This window comes from Acinonyx jubatus, chromosome A1 (assembly GCF_027475565.1).
Source record: "Acinonyx jubatus isolate Ajub_Pintada_27869175 chromosome A1, VMU_Ajub_asm_v1.0, whole genome shotgun sequence".
NCBI classification, from domain to species: domain Eukaryota; kingdom Metazoa; phylum Chordata; class Mammalia; order Carnivora; family Felidae; genus Acinonyx; species Acinonyx jubatus.
In genome coordinates, this window is record NC_069380.1 from 6,796,373 (window position 1) to 6,812,116 (window position 15,744).

General features: G+C 44.8%; 1 protein-coding gene across 3 annotated transcripts in view; it reads right to left on the reverse strand.

The window, feature by feature from the left end:
• Window positions 1-12,924, reverse strand: part of USP12 (ubiquitin specific peptidase 12) — a 104,313-nt gene extending 91,389 nt beyond the window's left edge. For 2 of the 3 annotated variants that reach the window (XM_053210513.1, XM_053210486.1), the window contains exon 1: window positions 12,517-12,924. In XM_053210513.1, coding sequence (XP_053066488.1) covers window positions 12,517-12,564 — 48 coding nt within the window. In that variant the 5' untranslated portion in view covers window positions 12,565-12,924. The remainder of the gene's footprint in view (window positions 1-12,516) is intronic. The other variant, XM_053210553.1, reaches the window with a different exon arrangement.
• Window positions 12,925-15,744: the final 2,820 nt, after the last annotated feature.

Below are 15,744 nucleotides of genomic sequence, written 5' to 3' on the forward strand. Positions count from 1 at the left end.
CTGGGTTTTGATCAATTATATCTATTTAGCCTTTGACATTTCAAAATTGTTCCAACTTTTGTTCACCTTTAAATAAATAACCCTGACTACTATCAGTCTGAGAACATCATCAGGGTTACACCCTTAAATCCATCACATAATGAATGACAAACACTCCATTTCTATTCCTCACCAGTTCCTAGACAAACCATCATTCAAGGCTGTAAGTTGCAAACATTCTAAATATTATACCTTGGAGAACCTGGGTGGCTCAGTCAGTTAAGCATCGGTTATTGATTTCAGCCCAGGTCACGATCCACAATTCATGAGTTCAAGCCTCATATCGAGTCCTGTGTTTACAGTGCAGAGCCTGCTTGGGATTCTCTCTCTCTCTCTCTCTCTCTCTCTCTCTCTCTCTCTCTCACTCCCTCTGTCCCTCCCCCACTCTCTCTCTCAAAACAAATAAACTTAAAAAAAAAAATATATATATATATATATATATATAGTATTTTGTTTTCCAGAAACAAGAACACCCTTCTTCCCCTACTATTTCAAAACATTTTCCTCATGCAAATTTCAAATTACCAATTGCTATCCCCAAGGTACCACCGTAATCACCCTGCATGTATCTTCATAAAGCAAATTAAATACCAGGGAATCTTTCCAACATCGGCAAAAAACAAAACAGAAACAAACATTGTTGTGGAACAATATTCTAGAAAAAAAGACAGTAGCTTCTTCAAAGTTATGCCTAATCTTTTGAACTGAGATAATCACATACAAATCAGAATAACTGTTTTTGTCTACAGAATCTTGTATTACAAACATATTTTCCATTCCAAAGAACAGAAGGCTTTTATTTTATTCTCTACTTTTGCCCCTAGAACCTCCTGCACTGCTTACTTGATATGTGCCCAGATGGGCTCCTGGTATGATCATAATTTGAAAGAATTACAAAGTTCTCTCGTCAAGGATCCCTGAAAGACCCACACAGACCAATACTGTAGAAATTAACAAAATTTACTTTCCATAATTTTAGACCTTTAAAAAAATGCCACTAGATGGGAATTACAGGAAATTTGCTGACATCAGAAGTTAATTGCTCTCAGGATGCCTGGGTGGCTCAGTAGGTTGAGCGTCCGACTTCAGCTAAGGTCATGATCTCACAGTTTGTGAGTTCAAGCCCGGCATCAGGTTCGCTACTGTCAGGGTGGAGCCGCTTCGGATCCCCTTTCGCTCTGCCCCACCCCCACTTGCTCTCCCTCTCAAAAATAAATAAACGTAAAAAAAAAAAAAAAAAAAGAAGTTAACTGCTCCCTCACAGCACACTTCAGTAAACAATTGTATGTTAGTAAGAGAGCCAAACCCACAAATACCTTATCAAAGAAAAAACAAAACCCTCTATTAACCATAAATTTATGAGCCATTAGTTTAAAAAACAAATAAATAAATAACCTAAAACTTTGCTTCATCAATCACTTGCGCATCCTAAGACCAGGATCCGTAAAATACTCACTTTCAAACTTTGACGTGACCACACTCTGTCAAAGCGAACTCGTGAGCCCCGTCTTAACTCCCACAGTTCATGGCACTCGCATCCTCTCCTTATGAGGACAAGAAGTCCTATCAATAATGGTCATATAATGATTTTAGCTTCTATTTATAGCACAAAGGCCTTCCACATGAATCATCTCATTTCACATGCATCCACTCATGGGGTCTAATGGGAATTACTATTCCATTTCACAGCTGAAATCCAAGTACCAATAATTAATGAAGTGGGACTCAAACCTACACACACACACACACACACACACACACAGCATAGAAGTTAGAGACAAAAATTCCCAAATTCTTGTTTAAAAAAGAAGGAGAAACAATTTTGTCCCAACCATGAAAGCTTCAACATATTGGCTTGTGGCCATCATCACAGACTTGGAAGTCGAGAACTCTGGACCCCATCCCTAATTGCTGTGGTGGCGACCTGAAGCCTAGGTCTCCAACCTGTGAAAACGGGGTTACTATTACCTGAGCCTTCCTAACCCTAAGTGGATCTTCAAGACGACAGCCGGTGAAAGTATGAAGCTAACAATAACAAAAAAGCCCTAAATAACTTTGAAATGATCCTGAAATATCTCAAAGACCAGTCTATGCATAGATTTGGTTTTCTTAGGTATGGCAGCAGTGTTGCATTGTTAGATATGTCGTCTTTTTGCTTTAGGCAGGTTTCTTGTTTAGCAATATTTTGGCTTTTATCCAATTTCATAGTCCCTTCACCATAATACAGAAAAATTTAATCTATTTAGATTTAATGTAATTAATGCAGTAGGGCTTATTCCACTTCATTTTTGTCTTCTGTTTATCACTTTTTTTTCCCCCTTCTTGTTTTTCCTATCTTCCTGCCCTCAGAGTTTGAGTGTTGGTTTATATTTCTGCTGGTTTGGAAGCAAGAAAATTTGTTTCTTGTGTGGACTTGTATTTATCTATCCTTGAGTTTTAACATGCATATGTAACTTTAAATTTTCTAATACTGGGGCTTGTGGGCCCCAGGGGGTGGGTGGTTAACTACCCACTGAATAGTTTTCTACCCTATCTTGTTACTGTCATCTTTAAAAAAAAAAAAAAAAGGAACTTTTAATAATCAATGTAATTAAATATACTGACACATTTTTATCAATTCCATTGTTTCATGATCCCTACAACTTTCCTCTGAACTTACATTTTCTCAGGCTAAATACACATTTTAATGATATCTAAAGAGAGTCAATAGTTGTTGGTAAACTCTCTTGGTATTTCGTGGTCTGCCCCTTCCTCCTCTCCAGCCTCCAAGGATTCCTTCCGTGCAAACCAGCTACAGATTCTAAAAGCAGCACATCATCTGTCCCATGACTGCATACCTTTGCTTGCATCTGGAATCCCCCCTTTCTTGCCCATGCAATACATGACTTCATTTCAAAAATTCAAATCTCTTCTGTGAAGCTTTTCCCGAGTTCCTCTTCTCTCTCCCAGAGTGGACCACTTTCTCTTTCGCGTGTATGTGTCATTACTTATGCAAAAACCATCTCCTTACAGTCGTCTTTTGTGTCTACCCTCCTTCCCAACCTTTTTCTCATCATGGTATACACAGACAATAGTAGCCGTAGAGCCCACAAAAATATACAGATAAGGCTGTTCTCACCGGGATGTGACTGGTCAAGGATCTCTGGTCAATCCAGATGGCTCCTGGCTGCCCAGTGGCCATGAGGATTACTTTCTCAGCACATCTATAAACCAGTCAGGACACACTCCAGGGGAAGCTCTGTGAGGCCAGGGCTTATCATGGTCATCTCTGTGTTCTCAGTACCCACACACACCCTGATAATCGTGTAGTTCTCCATTCAGACTTCCTGAAAGTACTTACTGAAGAAAAGGCACTCTCTACACACACCCCCAAAAAACAAACAAAAAAAGCACGTCACTATCAGCTTAATCATAGTGCCCATTATTCCCCCGAATAGTCCCCATCCTCCCATGGAGAACACTTACTATCAGGCAGAAGACTTACTGGGTCACTAAAACACCGAAATAAAATTAAAGGCAACAGTACTCTAACTCGGCTAAAAGATGCTGTGATTTAAACCAGCATTCACAAGCATGAAATGCATGGATGGTTCCCGCACCTAAAGCATTTCGAGAAGAACATCTGTGAGCCATCACTGAAATAAACATCACTTCTCGGTTTAAGTTGGACATAAATTTTTACTGGCACGCAGCCTTAGACATGTGGATTACTACAAACGGGATTACCGGCAAACGTCTACACTCTGTAGCCACTACACCATTTTTTAAAACACAGCTAACGGTCTTTCTCACAGAGAAGCGACAGAAAAGCCTAAGCCAGAGAACATCTAGGATCATGAAATCATGAAGAGCTGCAATCAGGTTCTCTGTTAAATATCTTGTACTTGGCATTATCACAACGTTCTTCTGGATGGAGCGCGTCTGCGAAAGCAAAGACTTAATAACTTTGCTTTTTCCAAAGCAAAGTATACTTAAATGGTCTCCCCTCACCTCCCTCTTTAACACAAAGCCTAAGCGTGGGGCTTTAAATGATCAAACTTTAGTTTTAGGGATTTTCAACAACACCGTGTGTCCGGTTTCAAGTTTTCAGTCCAGCAACCCACACGTAACTCTTCACAAGGTCTAGCATTTACCTTTCTCTTACAATCCTTAAAGTACTTTACAGATATTAAATAATCCTGTTCCAGCCGTGAGGCGGGGAGAGAAGTTTTAGATAAGATACGAAAGTAGGCTGGGTAACTCCACTGCAGGCCAGCAAGAGACGTTGTTCCAGGACAGGACAGAGGCATGAACAATAGGAAGACATGAAAGGAAATAAGGCCTGAAGCTGACTTTAATGCACACAGCCCGTTCTCACAGGGGCAAAGAGTCACTGTGCTTTTTCTCTCTAGTATAAAGAATAAGGTAAGATTTCTCATCGAAAGGTGGTATTCCCAACTTACCTAAACTTCTAAAACATGGTTGAGAATGTCACAAATTAGACCGTTTTTATTCCCAGACAAAAGGAATAAAATCTTTCTACAAACTATTCAAAACAGAACGACAATCTACATTCTTGGTTTGTAACATCAGACTCTGATCCACCTCAACATAAATCTGTGCTTTCACAGTGTAATATACTACCACTAAGCTATTTCTTGTGATGAAAATGAACTTCAGGAACTGCACTGCATAAAAGAAATTTCAATTCTGCTTACTAACATTTGTTGAGGCACGAACATTAATCAGTAGTGCCCCAGGATCCTTTCCATGCCCAGGGGAGCAAATCACTTTAGAAGGGTAGAATAACAAGAACCTCCACCGCCATTACATAAGTGATTACCATGAGCCAGATAGATTTTGTCTTTTTTTTTTTTTTTTTTTTTTTAATTTGAGAGAGAGCAAGCAAGGGAGAGCAGGAGAGGAACAGAGGAAGAGAGAGTCCCAATCAGGCTTCACACTCAGCATGGAGCCCAAGGTGGGGCTCCATCCCATGACCCTGGGATCATGACGTGGGCCAAGGTCAAGAGCCGGACCAGGTCAAGAGTCTGACGCTCAAACTACTGAGCAGCCCAGGCTCATTTTATCCCTATTATACAGATAAGGAAACCATCGCATGCAGAAGTAACTTGTCCAAGGTCACACAACTAAGTAAACAAATGTGGAACCTCCATCAAGGGCAATAATTCAAAATTCTTTTGAATGATACCAGGAAAGAAGAAAATTTCAAACTTGAGTAAATAGTTACATAGAATAGCCTGCTAATGAATAAAATGGCAATATCACTAACTTCTGCTACATGCTTTTCAAGGAAGAAACGTGCATTTACTTTGGACTGTAACTTTCCATGAACAAAACTGGGAACCTAGGCATAACTCATATTTAACTGTATCTAATTCCACGCTCCTTACATTATCTAAAACAGGATTAGAAGCAACCTACTAAATGGGAGAAGTATTTGCAAATCATGTATCTGATAAGGGACTAATATCCAAGATATATATAGAAAGAACTCATTCACAGAGTCAATAACAAAAAAAAAAAAAAAATCTGATTTTTAAAATGGGCAGAAGATCTGAACAGACTTTTTTCAAAAGACATACAGATGGCCAGCAGGTCTATGAAAAGATGCTCACCGTTAATCCTCAAAGAAACGCAAATCAAAACCATGATGAGATACAAAACCTCATACCTGTTAGAAGGTATCGAAAACACAAGAAGTGTGTGTTGGTGAGAACATGAAGAAAAGGAAGCCTTTGTGCACTGCCGATGGGAACAGAAACTGGTACGACCACTATGGCAAGCAGAATGGAAGTTCGTCAAAAAAATTAAAAACAGAACTACCCCATGATCCTGCAATTCCACTTCTGGGTATTTACCTGAAGAAAAGGAAAGCACTGACTCAAAAAGGTATAGGCAGCCCTATTTACAAGGGCCAAGACATAGAAGCAACCTAAGTATCCACTGATGGATGCATGAATAAAAGAAATTACGGTATGGGGCGCCTGGGTGGCTCAGTCGGTTAAGCATCCAACTTCAGCTCGGGTCACGATCTCGCGGTCTGCGAGTGCGAGCCCCGCGTCAGGCTCTGGGCTGATGGCTCGGAGCCTGGAGCCTGTTTCAGATTCTGTGTCTCCCTCTCTCTCCCTCTCTCTCTCCCTCTCTCTCTGACCCTCCCCTGTTCATGCTCTGTCTCTCTCTGTCTCAAAAATAAATAAACGTTAAAAAAAAAGTTAAAAAAAAAAAAGAAATTATGGTATATGCATACAATGGAATATTACTCGGCCATAAAAAAGAATGAAATCTTGCCACATGTTACACCATGGATTGATCCGAGGGCTTTATGTTAAGTAAGTCACACAAAGAAAGACAAATACCATATGAACTCTCATATGTGGAATCTTAAAAACAAAAACAAAAACAAAAAACCCCCACCTCATACACCTCACAGACATAAAGAGAACAGACTGGTGGTTGCAGTGGAAGGTGTGGGGGGAGGAAGGTAGTCAAAAAGTAAAAAGAAAAAATCAGTACATAAAATATGATTAAAGCTTCCAAAATGATAGTATCAATAATTTATAAACTCTCAAAGATCAGAGTATTGAGTTTTAGATCAAAAAGGAAACATGAGAGATATTTATTAAAGTGTCTAGTCTAATCCCCTTATTTTACAAATGAGAAAATTCAACTGGGACTTTTGAGAGAGACTTTCCCATATATACAGATCTAAATGTCGAAATGTGGACGAGAGGGGCGCCTGGGTGGCTCAGTCAGTTAAGCGCCCGACTTCGGCTCAGGTTGTGATCTCACAGTTCCGGAGTTTGAGCCCCGCTCGGACAGCTCGGAGCCTAGAACCTGCCTCGGATCCTGGGTCTCCCTCTCTGTCTGCCCCTCCCCCGCTCACGTTCTGTCTCTCTCAAAAAAAAAAAAAAAAAAATGTGGACTAGAATTTACCTTCTGGTCCAACTGTTTTAATATACCATACTTTAGGATACACAACAAAATACTAGATTAAATTTCTGGAATTAAGCTACTAAAAGAAAATCTGATTTAGACTGTAGATTAGACTACCTAAAGCTGAAAAATGAAGGTTTCTGGAAAGGAATTAATGCTGCTAAGTAAACAAACAAAAATGTTAAATAATCTTTCCTGAGACTGTAAAAGTTTCAGGAGAGCTAGAAGAAATAGGACTTCAAAGCCAGGAAGAAAGAAACGTGCAACAAAATGGAGGTGCACTTCATCTCTGGGCGCCCCGTCAAAGGCCGGGAATCAAGTAAGACAACAAGCCATGCCGTGATCAAGTCTGGCTGAAACTGACCACGTGGGTCATGGTAGGGTAAATCATTAACCTGCTCTGAGACCCAGCATAAAAAGATTAGCCAGAGGAGGAAGCTAAGCAAAACTACATGATACAGAAGAGAGTCTTTATACACATTCCACACACTTGAATACGGTATTCCAAACTATACTTTTAAAGCATGTTAGAAGTTTCAAATCCCAATGGTCTTACCTCCGCTTGTGATACTAAGTACCTAAGATTAGAATAAACCCACCATCGCTCATAAAATTTCTACTGGCTATATAACTTTATCCTCTAATGATCAATAAATAACCGGTCAACAACCTAGCAGCCTATCACCATACCTTACTGGGTTACCAATCTCGCCATATTATCATTTTAAATATTAAACTCTCCGTGCTTCCCCTGCCACTGTACAAACGTAAAACCTGGCAAGAGAATCATTCATGGGGAAAACTGAAATGTAAAATTTTATCTAGGGTGTGAGCTCAATTAAGTTCTTTTAAAAACGACAAAATATGCTCTGGCAGGTAAAGGAAGTCATTTTCTTTTTGCTTAAGAGTTTTCAAACTCTTTTTTACAGAATATTTTCCAAATCTTCTGTAAGGAGAATGAATAATTTTTAATAACGAAAATATATCTTAGCCAAAATCAGAAGACTAGCAGGCTTAGATAAAACTTTCATAATACTTCTTCTAAACGTTTTCTCCACTAAGCCTCCTCAAACACATGCTCAAGCACTCTTTATCAGTATTTAACCATTTACGTGATGATAAAAAAAAAAAACCTCCTTATTTTTGAAATTTTTCTCTCTAAAATTAAGTTACAATAAAAACAGCAAAAATTAGTAAAACAACAGCAACCCACTTTGAATGTTCCATAGAAACACGATTATATACTGATAAAATATTAGTAAAAATTATTTTAATAAAAGATTTACATCCACCCTCTTTCCTGAGAAAAAACAAAGAATTTTATTATTTAATATAATACTGTGAGTACATGAAGACACGATCTCTCTCTCTGACACAAACACACACACACACACAAGGGGGGGTCGAGGGGTGGCAATCAACATGTCACAGGGTGTGAGAATTTCTCCTTCCTTTCCTTTCCTTCTGGAGTGATGATAAACTGCACTGACCATCCGTACATCTTAAGTCTTACTGAGTGACCTCGATGAGACTGGAAACCATAAGAAAAGACAAATAGCCAGCCTCGCCCGTGACTTTCTTTCAAGAAGTAGTTTAAAGGTTACCATGCGTCGGGTGCTGTGCTAGGGATTGGCGTTTAAGAAGTAAACCCGTCAGACCCAACAAGAGCTAACCTGTGGCCTTGGCCTCACGGACACCACATTGTAATGGCTCTCCCTACTCCCTGCCCCGTGACTGGGAGTGAGCAAGCAGCCAGGCCGGCGTCACCCCCGGATCCACCACCTTCTACTGGCAACAACTTCTCCTTTATCCAGTGCCCCTCCCCAACAATCGCTTCCCAGCCTTGACTTCTACAACCCAAACAGGAAACAATAATGGTCAGCTGATGCTAACATGTATGAGAGAGTCCCCACTACTGTGCTAAGAGCACCTGCCTCCGTGTAACGGCCAGGACCCATACTATAACTTCCTAGTCCTGTCCTAGGCCACCCAAAACTGCTCTACCAACTTCCACCTCAATTTTCAACCCTTTATATGTATCCAGTCACTTTTCCCATCATTTCACAATTATCACATACACGCTATTAGGTAGCTACTCTGTGAAATCTGAAGCCGGCAAAATAAACGTATACTATTTTTTTTGAAGTCTGAGAAAAAGAGAGAGAGAGAGAGAGAGACCACACACATGCAAATGGGGAAGGGGGAAGAGGCAAGAGAGAGGGAGAGAGAGAATCCCACCCAAGCAGGCTCCCCACTGTCGGCACAGAACCCAGAGTGGGATTTGAACCCACGCACCGTGAGATCACAACCCGAGCCGAAATCAAGAGCCAAAGGCTTCACCAACTGAGCCAGCCAGGCACTCCTGAAAATATATTATTTCATAGACAAATAATAACATGAGGTATTTCTAGAGATATGTTTGCAAATTTATTATTCACTGCAATCTAAACGTAATCACTCATTTAAGCCAGGCTATAACACTAACTTAAGAAAAACTGATTTTCACATGTTAGCAGAACAATGGTGATCCAGGGTAAGACATATCGAAAAGATTTGTTTTTAACAGCTACTTAATCCAAGCAAGGTATTGCCAATTTGCCCAGAGACCTTACGTCGACAAATGAAAAAATTAGGTAAACTTTATTTTCTAGAACAAAATTCCAACTCACCATAAATATCGCCAAAGATGCTGATTCTCTGAGTAGTAAGCATCATTCTCCTTCGGTCCAACTCCTCTTCCGTCTAACACTCCATACACACCCCCAACCTCATCCATGCCAACCAAACTCACTTCCGCCAGACATGGGCAGGAGAAATGCAGGGCTCTGGGAAGCTGTTCTATTGTATGCAAAAGTTAGCCCTACACCAAACTGCAGAAATAAATGAGAGTCCTTCCCCGCAAGGCCTTCACAGTCTAATAAAGAGACAACAGAAAAATTTTCAGTACAGCAGAATTAATGCCACTGAGATTACAAAAATTCTGTGAAATTATACGAGGGGGAGAGAGGGTGAGGAGGGACAGGGGCAGGATTAGGATAAGGCTACCAGCTTGAGAGACAGGTATGCCCTCACCAGACAAGAGGTGAAAGGAGAGTGTTCGAAGCTGAGCAAAACAGCACCTACAAAGGCATAAAGGTAAATATCTTTGCTTTTCTTGACTGTCAATTTTGTAACTCTCAGAAGACGGGTTGCAGTCTTCCCTCAAGAGATTACAGATTACTGTGGGGTGCTTGAGCGGCTCAGTCATCTGAGCGTCCGACTTTGGCTCGGGTCATGATTTCACAGTTCGTGAGGTCGAGCCCCACGTCGGGCTCTGTGCTGACAGCATGGAGTCTGGAGCCTGCTTCGGATTCTGTGTCTCCCTCTCAGTCTGCCCCTCCCCTGCTCATGCTCTGTCTCTCTCTCTCTCTCAAAAACAAATAAACATTAAGGAAAAAAAATTTTTTTAAAGATTACAGATTACTTTGAGATATTTGGGGTTATTTTGGGAGTGCATCAGAATTTATTCAAATATGAAGACAGACACATCCAATTCTAACACTAGTTTTTGGAACAATCTTATTTGACCAGGCACTGGTATTTCTCTACTCACCAGTAAGACGCACAAATACATGTATTAAATGCACTTGAGTGAAAGCCCTAGAAAGAGCTTAAGAGTCTAACATTCTTCGGGTCAGATGGCATGACTTAGTGTTTGACTTGGCAAACCTCTTCCTCATTCTCCTAATCTAATTAAAGCATATATATTTATTGTTATGTTAACCTGAATATTGTTTGTGTCCCTCAACTAGAATATATACACTATGAAAAGCAGGGACCGCCCTGATCACGACTGTTCCCCTCAGCACTCAGCCAGTCTTGGCACTTAGCAGGTGCTAAGCATGTATCGGATACACTTGAGTGAACAAATGGTCAGCAAAAAGGAAACACATCGCTCCTGAAGCAATAGACTCTGACAGTGAACTATGACCAGACAATCTGTATAGCTCAGCAATCTGGCAAGATTATCACTTTCAAAGACTTAATTATCACATTCCTTCTGAAACAAGATAATTGGCACACCTAAAAACAATGAATCCAAAAGATCCTGGGGAATCGTTTTAATCTAGTCCCTTTAACATCACTGCTTTCCTAAACTGTATATTTATGAGAAAGAACAAACATCCATTTGGGGATATGGATTCTTCAACGGTTCACTCTTCAATGATTTAATACTGTGCGACTTTAATCCCACCTGACTTCAGCCATTTTTTGTGCTGTTTCCCAGCGCGCAGTATAGATTCTGCTTCTAAAGCATCTTTCCAATCTGATTCGCCGCTCCTTAAAGAAAGGCATATACAATGTACTACTCTTAAGCCGAAGATTGCTTGGGGAGCTCCTGTATGCGATCAGGTGCACAAAAAGGGCCCGCAAGACACAAAACAGAAGGAAAGATTTCAGGAGTCTTTAATAACACAATCACTAGGCCCACGTTGCAAAGAGTTAACTTTCTTTCCGTGAGGGCTCCCAATTATGATCCCTAGATGGTGGCTCATGTGCAGCTAATGGAACGAATTTGCCCCATCGCGTGGAAAACTGTGGCCCTTCTGGCCAATCACAAAAACAAGATTCAAACGCCCCCACGTTTTGCTCTAATGAATTCGGGACTTTGCAACAGGCATTAGCACTTGTCCTTTAAAGTCTATTTCAAAGCCCCCAACGAAACCCCAACAACGAGCCTGTACAGAAATACTTCCAGCCACACGCAGATGTGTCTGGTGCTATTAAAGTAAACAATCGACGGGAGAGCTTAAGCTGTTTTCAAGATTAACGTGGATTCGCAACGACGAGACTGCCACCTGGACACATGGCCGGAAAACGGAGAGCTCGTTGCTCAGCAAGAGCAGAAAATAGGAAAATTTTCAACAGCACTTATTTAAAGTTTCCACCTTCACACACACCCCCTTCCCCTTCAGCACCGGGTGGGGGCCGGGGCCTCGGCCTCGCCAGAGGCGCGGGGAGGAAATCTGCACTTGACTTCCGTCCTCTCCCGACAGGAATGAGACCCTGCCTTCCTGCCCCGCGGACCCCCCACCCCCGCCCGGGGCCACCTCCCCGCTCCGCGCACCGCCAGACGGAAACGGAGAGGCGTCCTTCCACCTCCGACCCCGGCCCCGGCCGGGGGCCGCGCGCCCACAGCCCGGGGTGCGCCTCGCCGCTCCGCCCCGGCGCCGCGGGAAGACTTGAGCAGTTGAGCCCGGGGGCGCCGACGACCGGTGCCCGCGCCCCGCCACGTCCGGCACGGTCGCCCCCGCGCCGGCCACCCTCGCGCCGCCCCGGCTCGCCGGGCGCCTCCCCGCTTCCCGGGGGGCAGCTGAGCCCCCGCGCTCCCCGCCCGCCGCCGTCCAACCGCCCCCGCCCGGGCCGCGGGCCCCCGGCCCCCGCGCTAGGCCCCGCGGGCGGCCCGGGCGAGGGGCGGGAGACAAGGGCCGCGGCCGCCCGCCCGCCCGCCCGCCCGCCCGCGGGGGTCCCGGGCCGCCCCCGCCGCCCTCCTGCCGCACCTACCATGGTACAGATGGAGGCGAATTTGGAGACTGTCATTAGGATTTCCATCCGCCCAACGCCATCTTCCACCCAATCCCAGCGGCGGCGGGCGGGGGAGGAGAGGAGCCGGGCCGCCCGCTTGCACCGCAGCCCGCGGGCGGACCCCCAGCCGCTGAGGACCCACGCACCGAGCCTGCTCTGCCGCCGCTGCCGTCGTCGCCGCCGGCGCTCCGGCACTCCCCGCCTCGGGCCCCAGTCCCCGCCCGCCCGCCCCCGGCTCCTCCCCGGCGCAGGGCGCAGCCGCTGCCTCGGGGCCCGCGCCTGCCCGCGAAGCCGCCCGCCGTACACCCCGCCCTGCGCGCTGGGGAGCCTGCTCCGCGGCGGCCCTAATGCCCGGCCAGCCCGACAGCTGCGCGGCCCAGCGGCGCGCCCCGCCCTCCCGCCGCGCGCCCCGCCCTCCCGCCCCGCGCGGCCCCGCCCTCCCGCCGTGCGCTCCGACCGCCCCGCGCGACCCCGCCCACCCCGCCGCGCGCTCCGACCGCCCCGCGCGGCCCCGCCCACCCCGCCGCGCACGCCTCTTCGGCTCCGGAGCGCGCGAGCCGGGGAACTCCGGCGCGGCCCCACCCCGCGCACGGCCGGACCCCGCCTCCCGCCCGCGTCCCGCGCGGTCCTAGAGCCCGCGCGCCGGCGGAGCTCGGGCGGCGAGAGCCGCGCGCGGGGAGCGTCCGCCCGCCGCTGCTTGGGCGGTCCCGGAAGGGACTGACCCGCCGCCTCTGCCGAGAGCGAGGGGACAGCCGGCCCCCACTGCCCAAACAGAAAACGGAGCTGATGATCTGGATAATTCTGGGTGGCGTGGGAGGAAACCTGCTTCTGTACGGTTAAAATAACCCGATAAGCATCCCTACGTCCCAGGCACTTAACAAAATGTAAGGTGGTCTGTTTCTTTGACATATGTTGGGTCAAAACACCGTGACTTCGCGAAAGACAAATTAGTAAGATAAAAATGAAACTGTATATTTCGCTCCGTGAATTAAGAAATAAATAATGAGGAAAGGGAGCCAAGCTGCCTTCCCGCCTCCCCTGCTGGCCATAAATTTAGAGTATGTTTATAAATACAGTACCTAAATATATTTGTTCTGAAAGTTGAGTTCCAAAGCAGGGAAGATCTCAACCCAGCCGTGATGATGACGTTACCATAGACAAGTCTCGCAAGTGAGAAAAATGTCGTGTGAGAGCTACTTAAGCCGTGGCAGCTAAGGGTACAGTTCCTCTTTTGTACTTTGATAAAATACTCCGCGCATCCTGTTCCTCGTGTCAGGCAGCTCAGCTTTATTTCTTCCTACTTAAGAAAGTAGTTCAAGCTAGTAGGGTGACTTTATTATGTTAGAAAGGTTGCAACATTTCCCGATTGGTGAGCTGCCGTGATGGGGTGCTTTTTGGGGTTCCCCCATTTCAGTGTGGCCGAGGGCCTGAATTCAGATGAAGCTCAAAAATCAGATATGCCTTATCTAATGGTTCAAAGCATTCAAAACACAGCAAACAAAATTGAGGTGCAAAACAGATTTCTGGTACATGAATGCTGTTTCCATAGTGATTTCCTTTATAAGCTTGCCTGGGGAGAAAAAATTGCGAATAGAATATAGTGAAGTCCCCATAGTAGCTGGCCTGGTTCTCCAGGCACCTACTTCCACGGAAGCTGGGGCCCTCCCTCTTTGCCCTGATACCCAAGCCAGTGGCAAGGACCCTACTTTACGCCACCGCACACTCAGGTTTGCGGTGCTTGTCTCCCTGTCTCCCTGCCCAGACTCGGAAGAATCACCCACCCGAATTCTTTGTGTTCTGTTCTGCTTAGACCCCCAGGGCCTACCGCTGTCACCAGGCTCCCAGACCCCGCCTTGTCTCTGTGGATAAATGCCTGTATATAACTCCTGTCCTCCTCAATTCCTATTCTGTTCCAGGAAACAGGTTTAATGTGCCAGAATTTGAGCCCACCAATATGCTTCTTCGTCCATGAATCCTAAAACGTCACAGGAAGGAAGGCCACCAGCTTTACACATCATGTTACATGAGAACTCGCCTTTTTAAAGATAGATTCCTGATAGAATTGTCAAGAGCTGGGTCTAGGTGATGTTATAGAAGTCTAAATTCATGAGGGATGTCATAGATCCTAATAGCAGAACTTCACAATGCCTTAGCCTTAGGTCGACTGGAGAGGCACGGATATAAAAAGAGATTCTTCTATGTGCTAGGCACTGCCCTGGGGTATTTCTTACCATATGCAATACAGTTAACATAAGATTTGACTGAAACACCACACTATTGTACCCAGAGCTTAGAAGGAGTCGTCTGGGTTTGGAACAGTTTGTACAAAGACCGTTGTACCTAGAGAAACATGAGTATGTGTATAACTGACTTGTTTGGGGCCTTCCTGAGTGCGGAAACTGCAAAATTTACCCAGGTAACTTCAAGGACCAAGCAAGTAAACAGCCCAGGGCCAACCTAATCTACTCGGTTTTAAATTTTTGAATATTTTTTTCATTTGAATAGTTTTACACAATCCTGCAAAGACCAGAACCTTGCAAGCTACTTCATATTTTCTGTTACTCATCTCGCATCTAGTTAACCACGCGTCACCTCATACAGGCATAGCACGGAGACATCGTGGGCTTGGTTCCAGACTACCGCAAAAAAGCAAATATTGCAATAAAGCAAGTCAAATTAATTTGGGAGTCTCCCAGGACATATAAAAAGTTCCGGTTACACTCGACTACAGTCTTTTAAGTGTGCAATAGCATTGTGTCTAAAAGACAATGTACCTTAACTTTAAAAATACGTTTATTACTATTGTTATATATTATATACATATATATGCATATGGCAATTTTGTAAAAGAAAACAATAAAGTTTGCCCCATTGACGGACTCTTTCTTTCACAATTTCCCTGTAGTGTCTCTTGCTGTTTGATAGAATTTCCCCCGCAGTAGAACCTCCTTCAAAGCTGGAGTCCATCCTCTCAAACCCTGCCCTGCTTTCACTTCTAAATCCCGTGTTGTCACGTCAACGAGCTTCACAGCATCTTCAGCAGGAGCAGAGTCCATCTGGAGAAACCACGTTCTCTGCTCAGCGGCGAGAAGCAGTCCTCACCCCATCGCGTCCTGTCACGAGATCGCGGCAACGCCATCCACCCTCAGCCCCCACTTCTAGTCCTGGTTCTCTCGCTGTTTCCACCACATCCGCCGTGATTGCCTC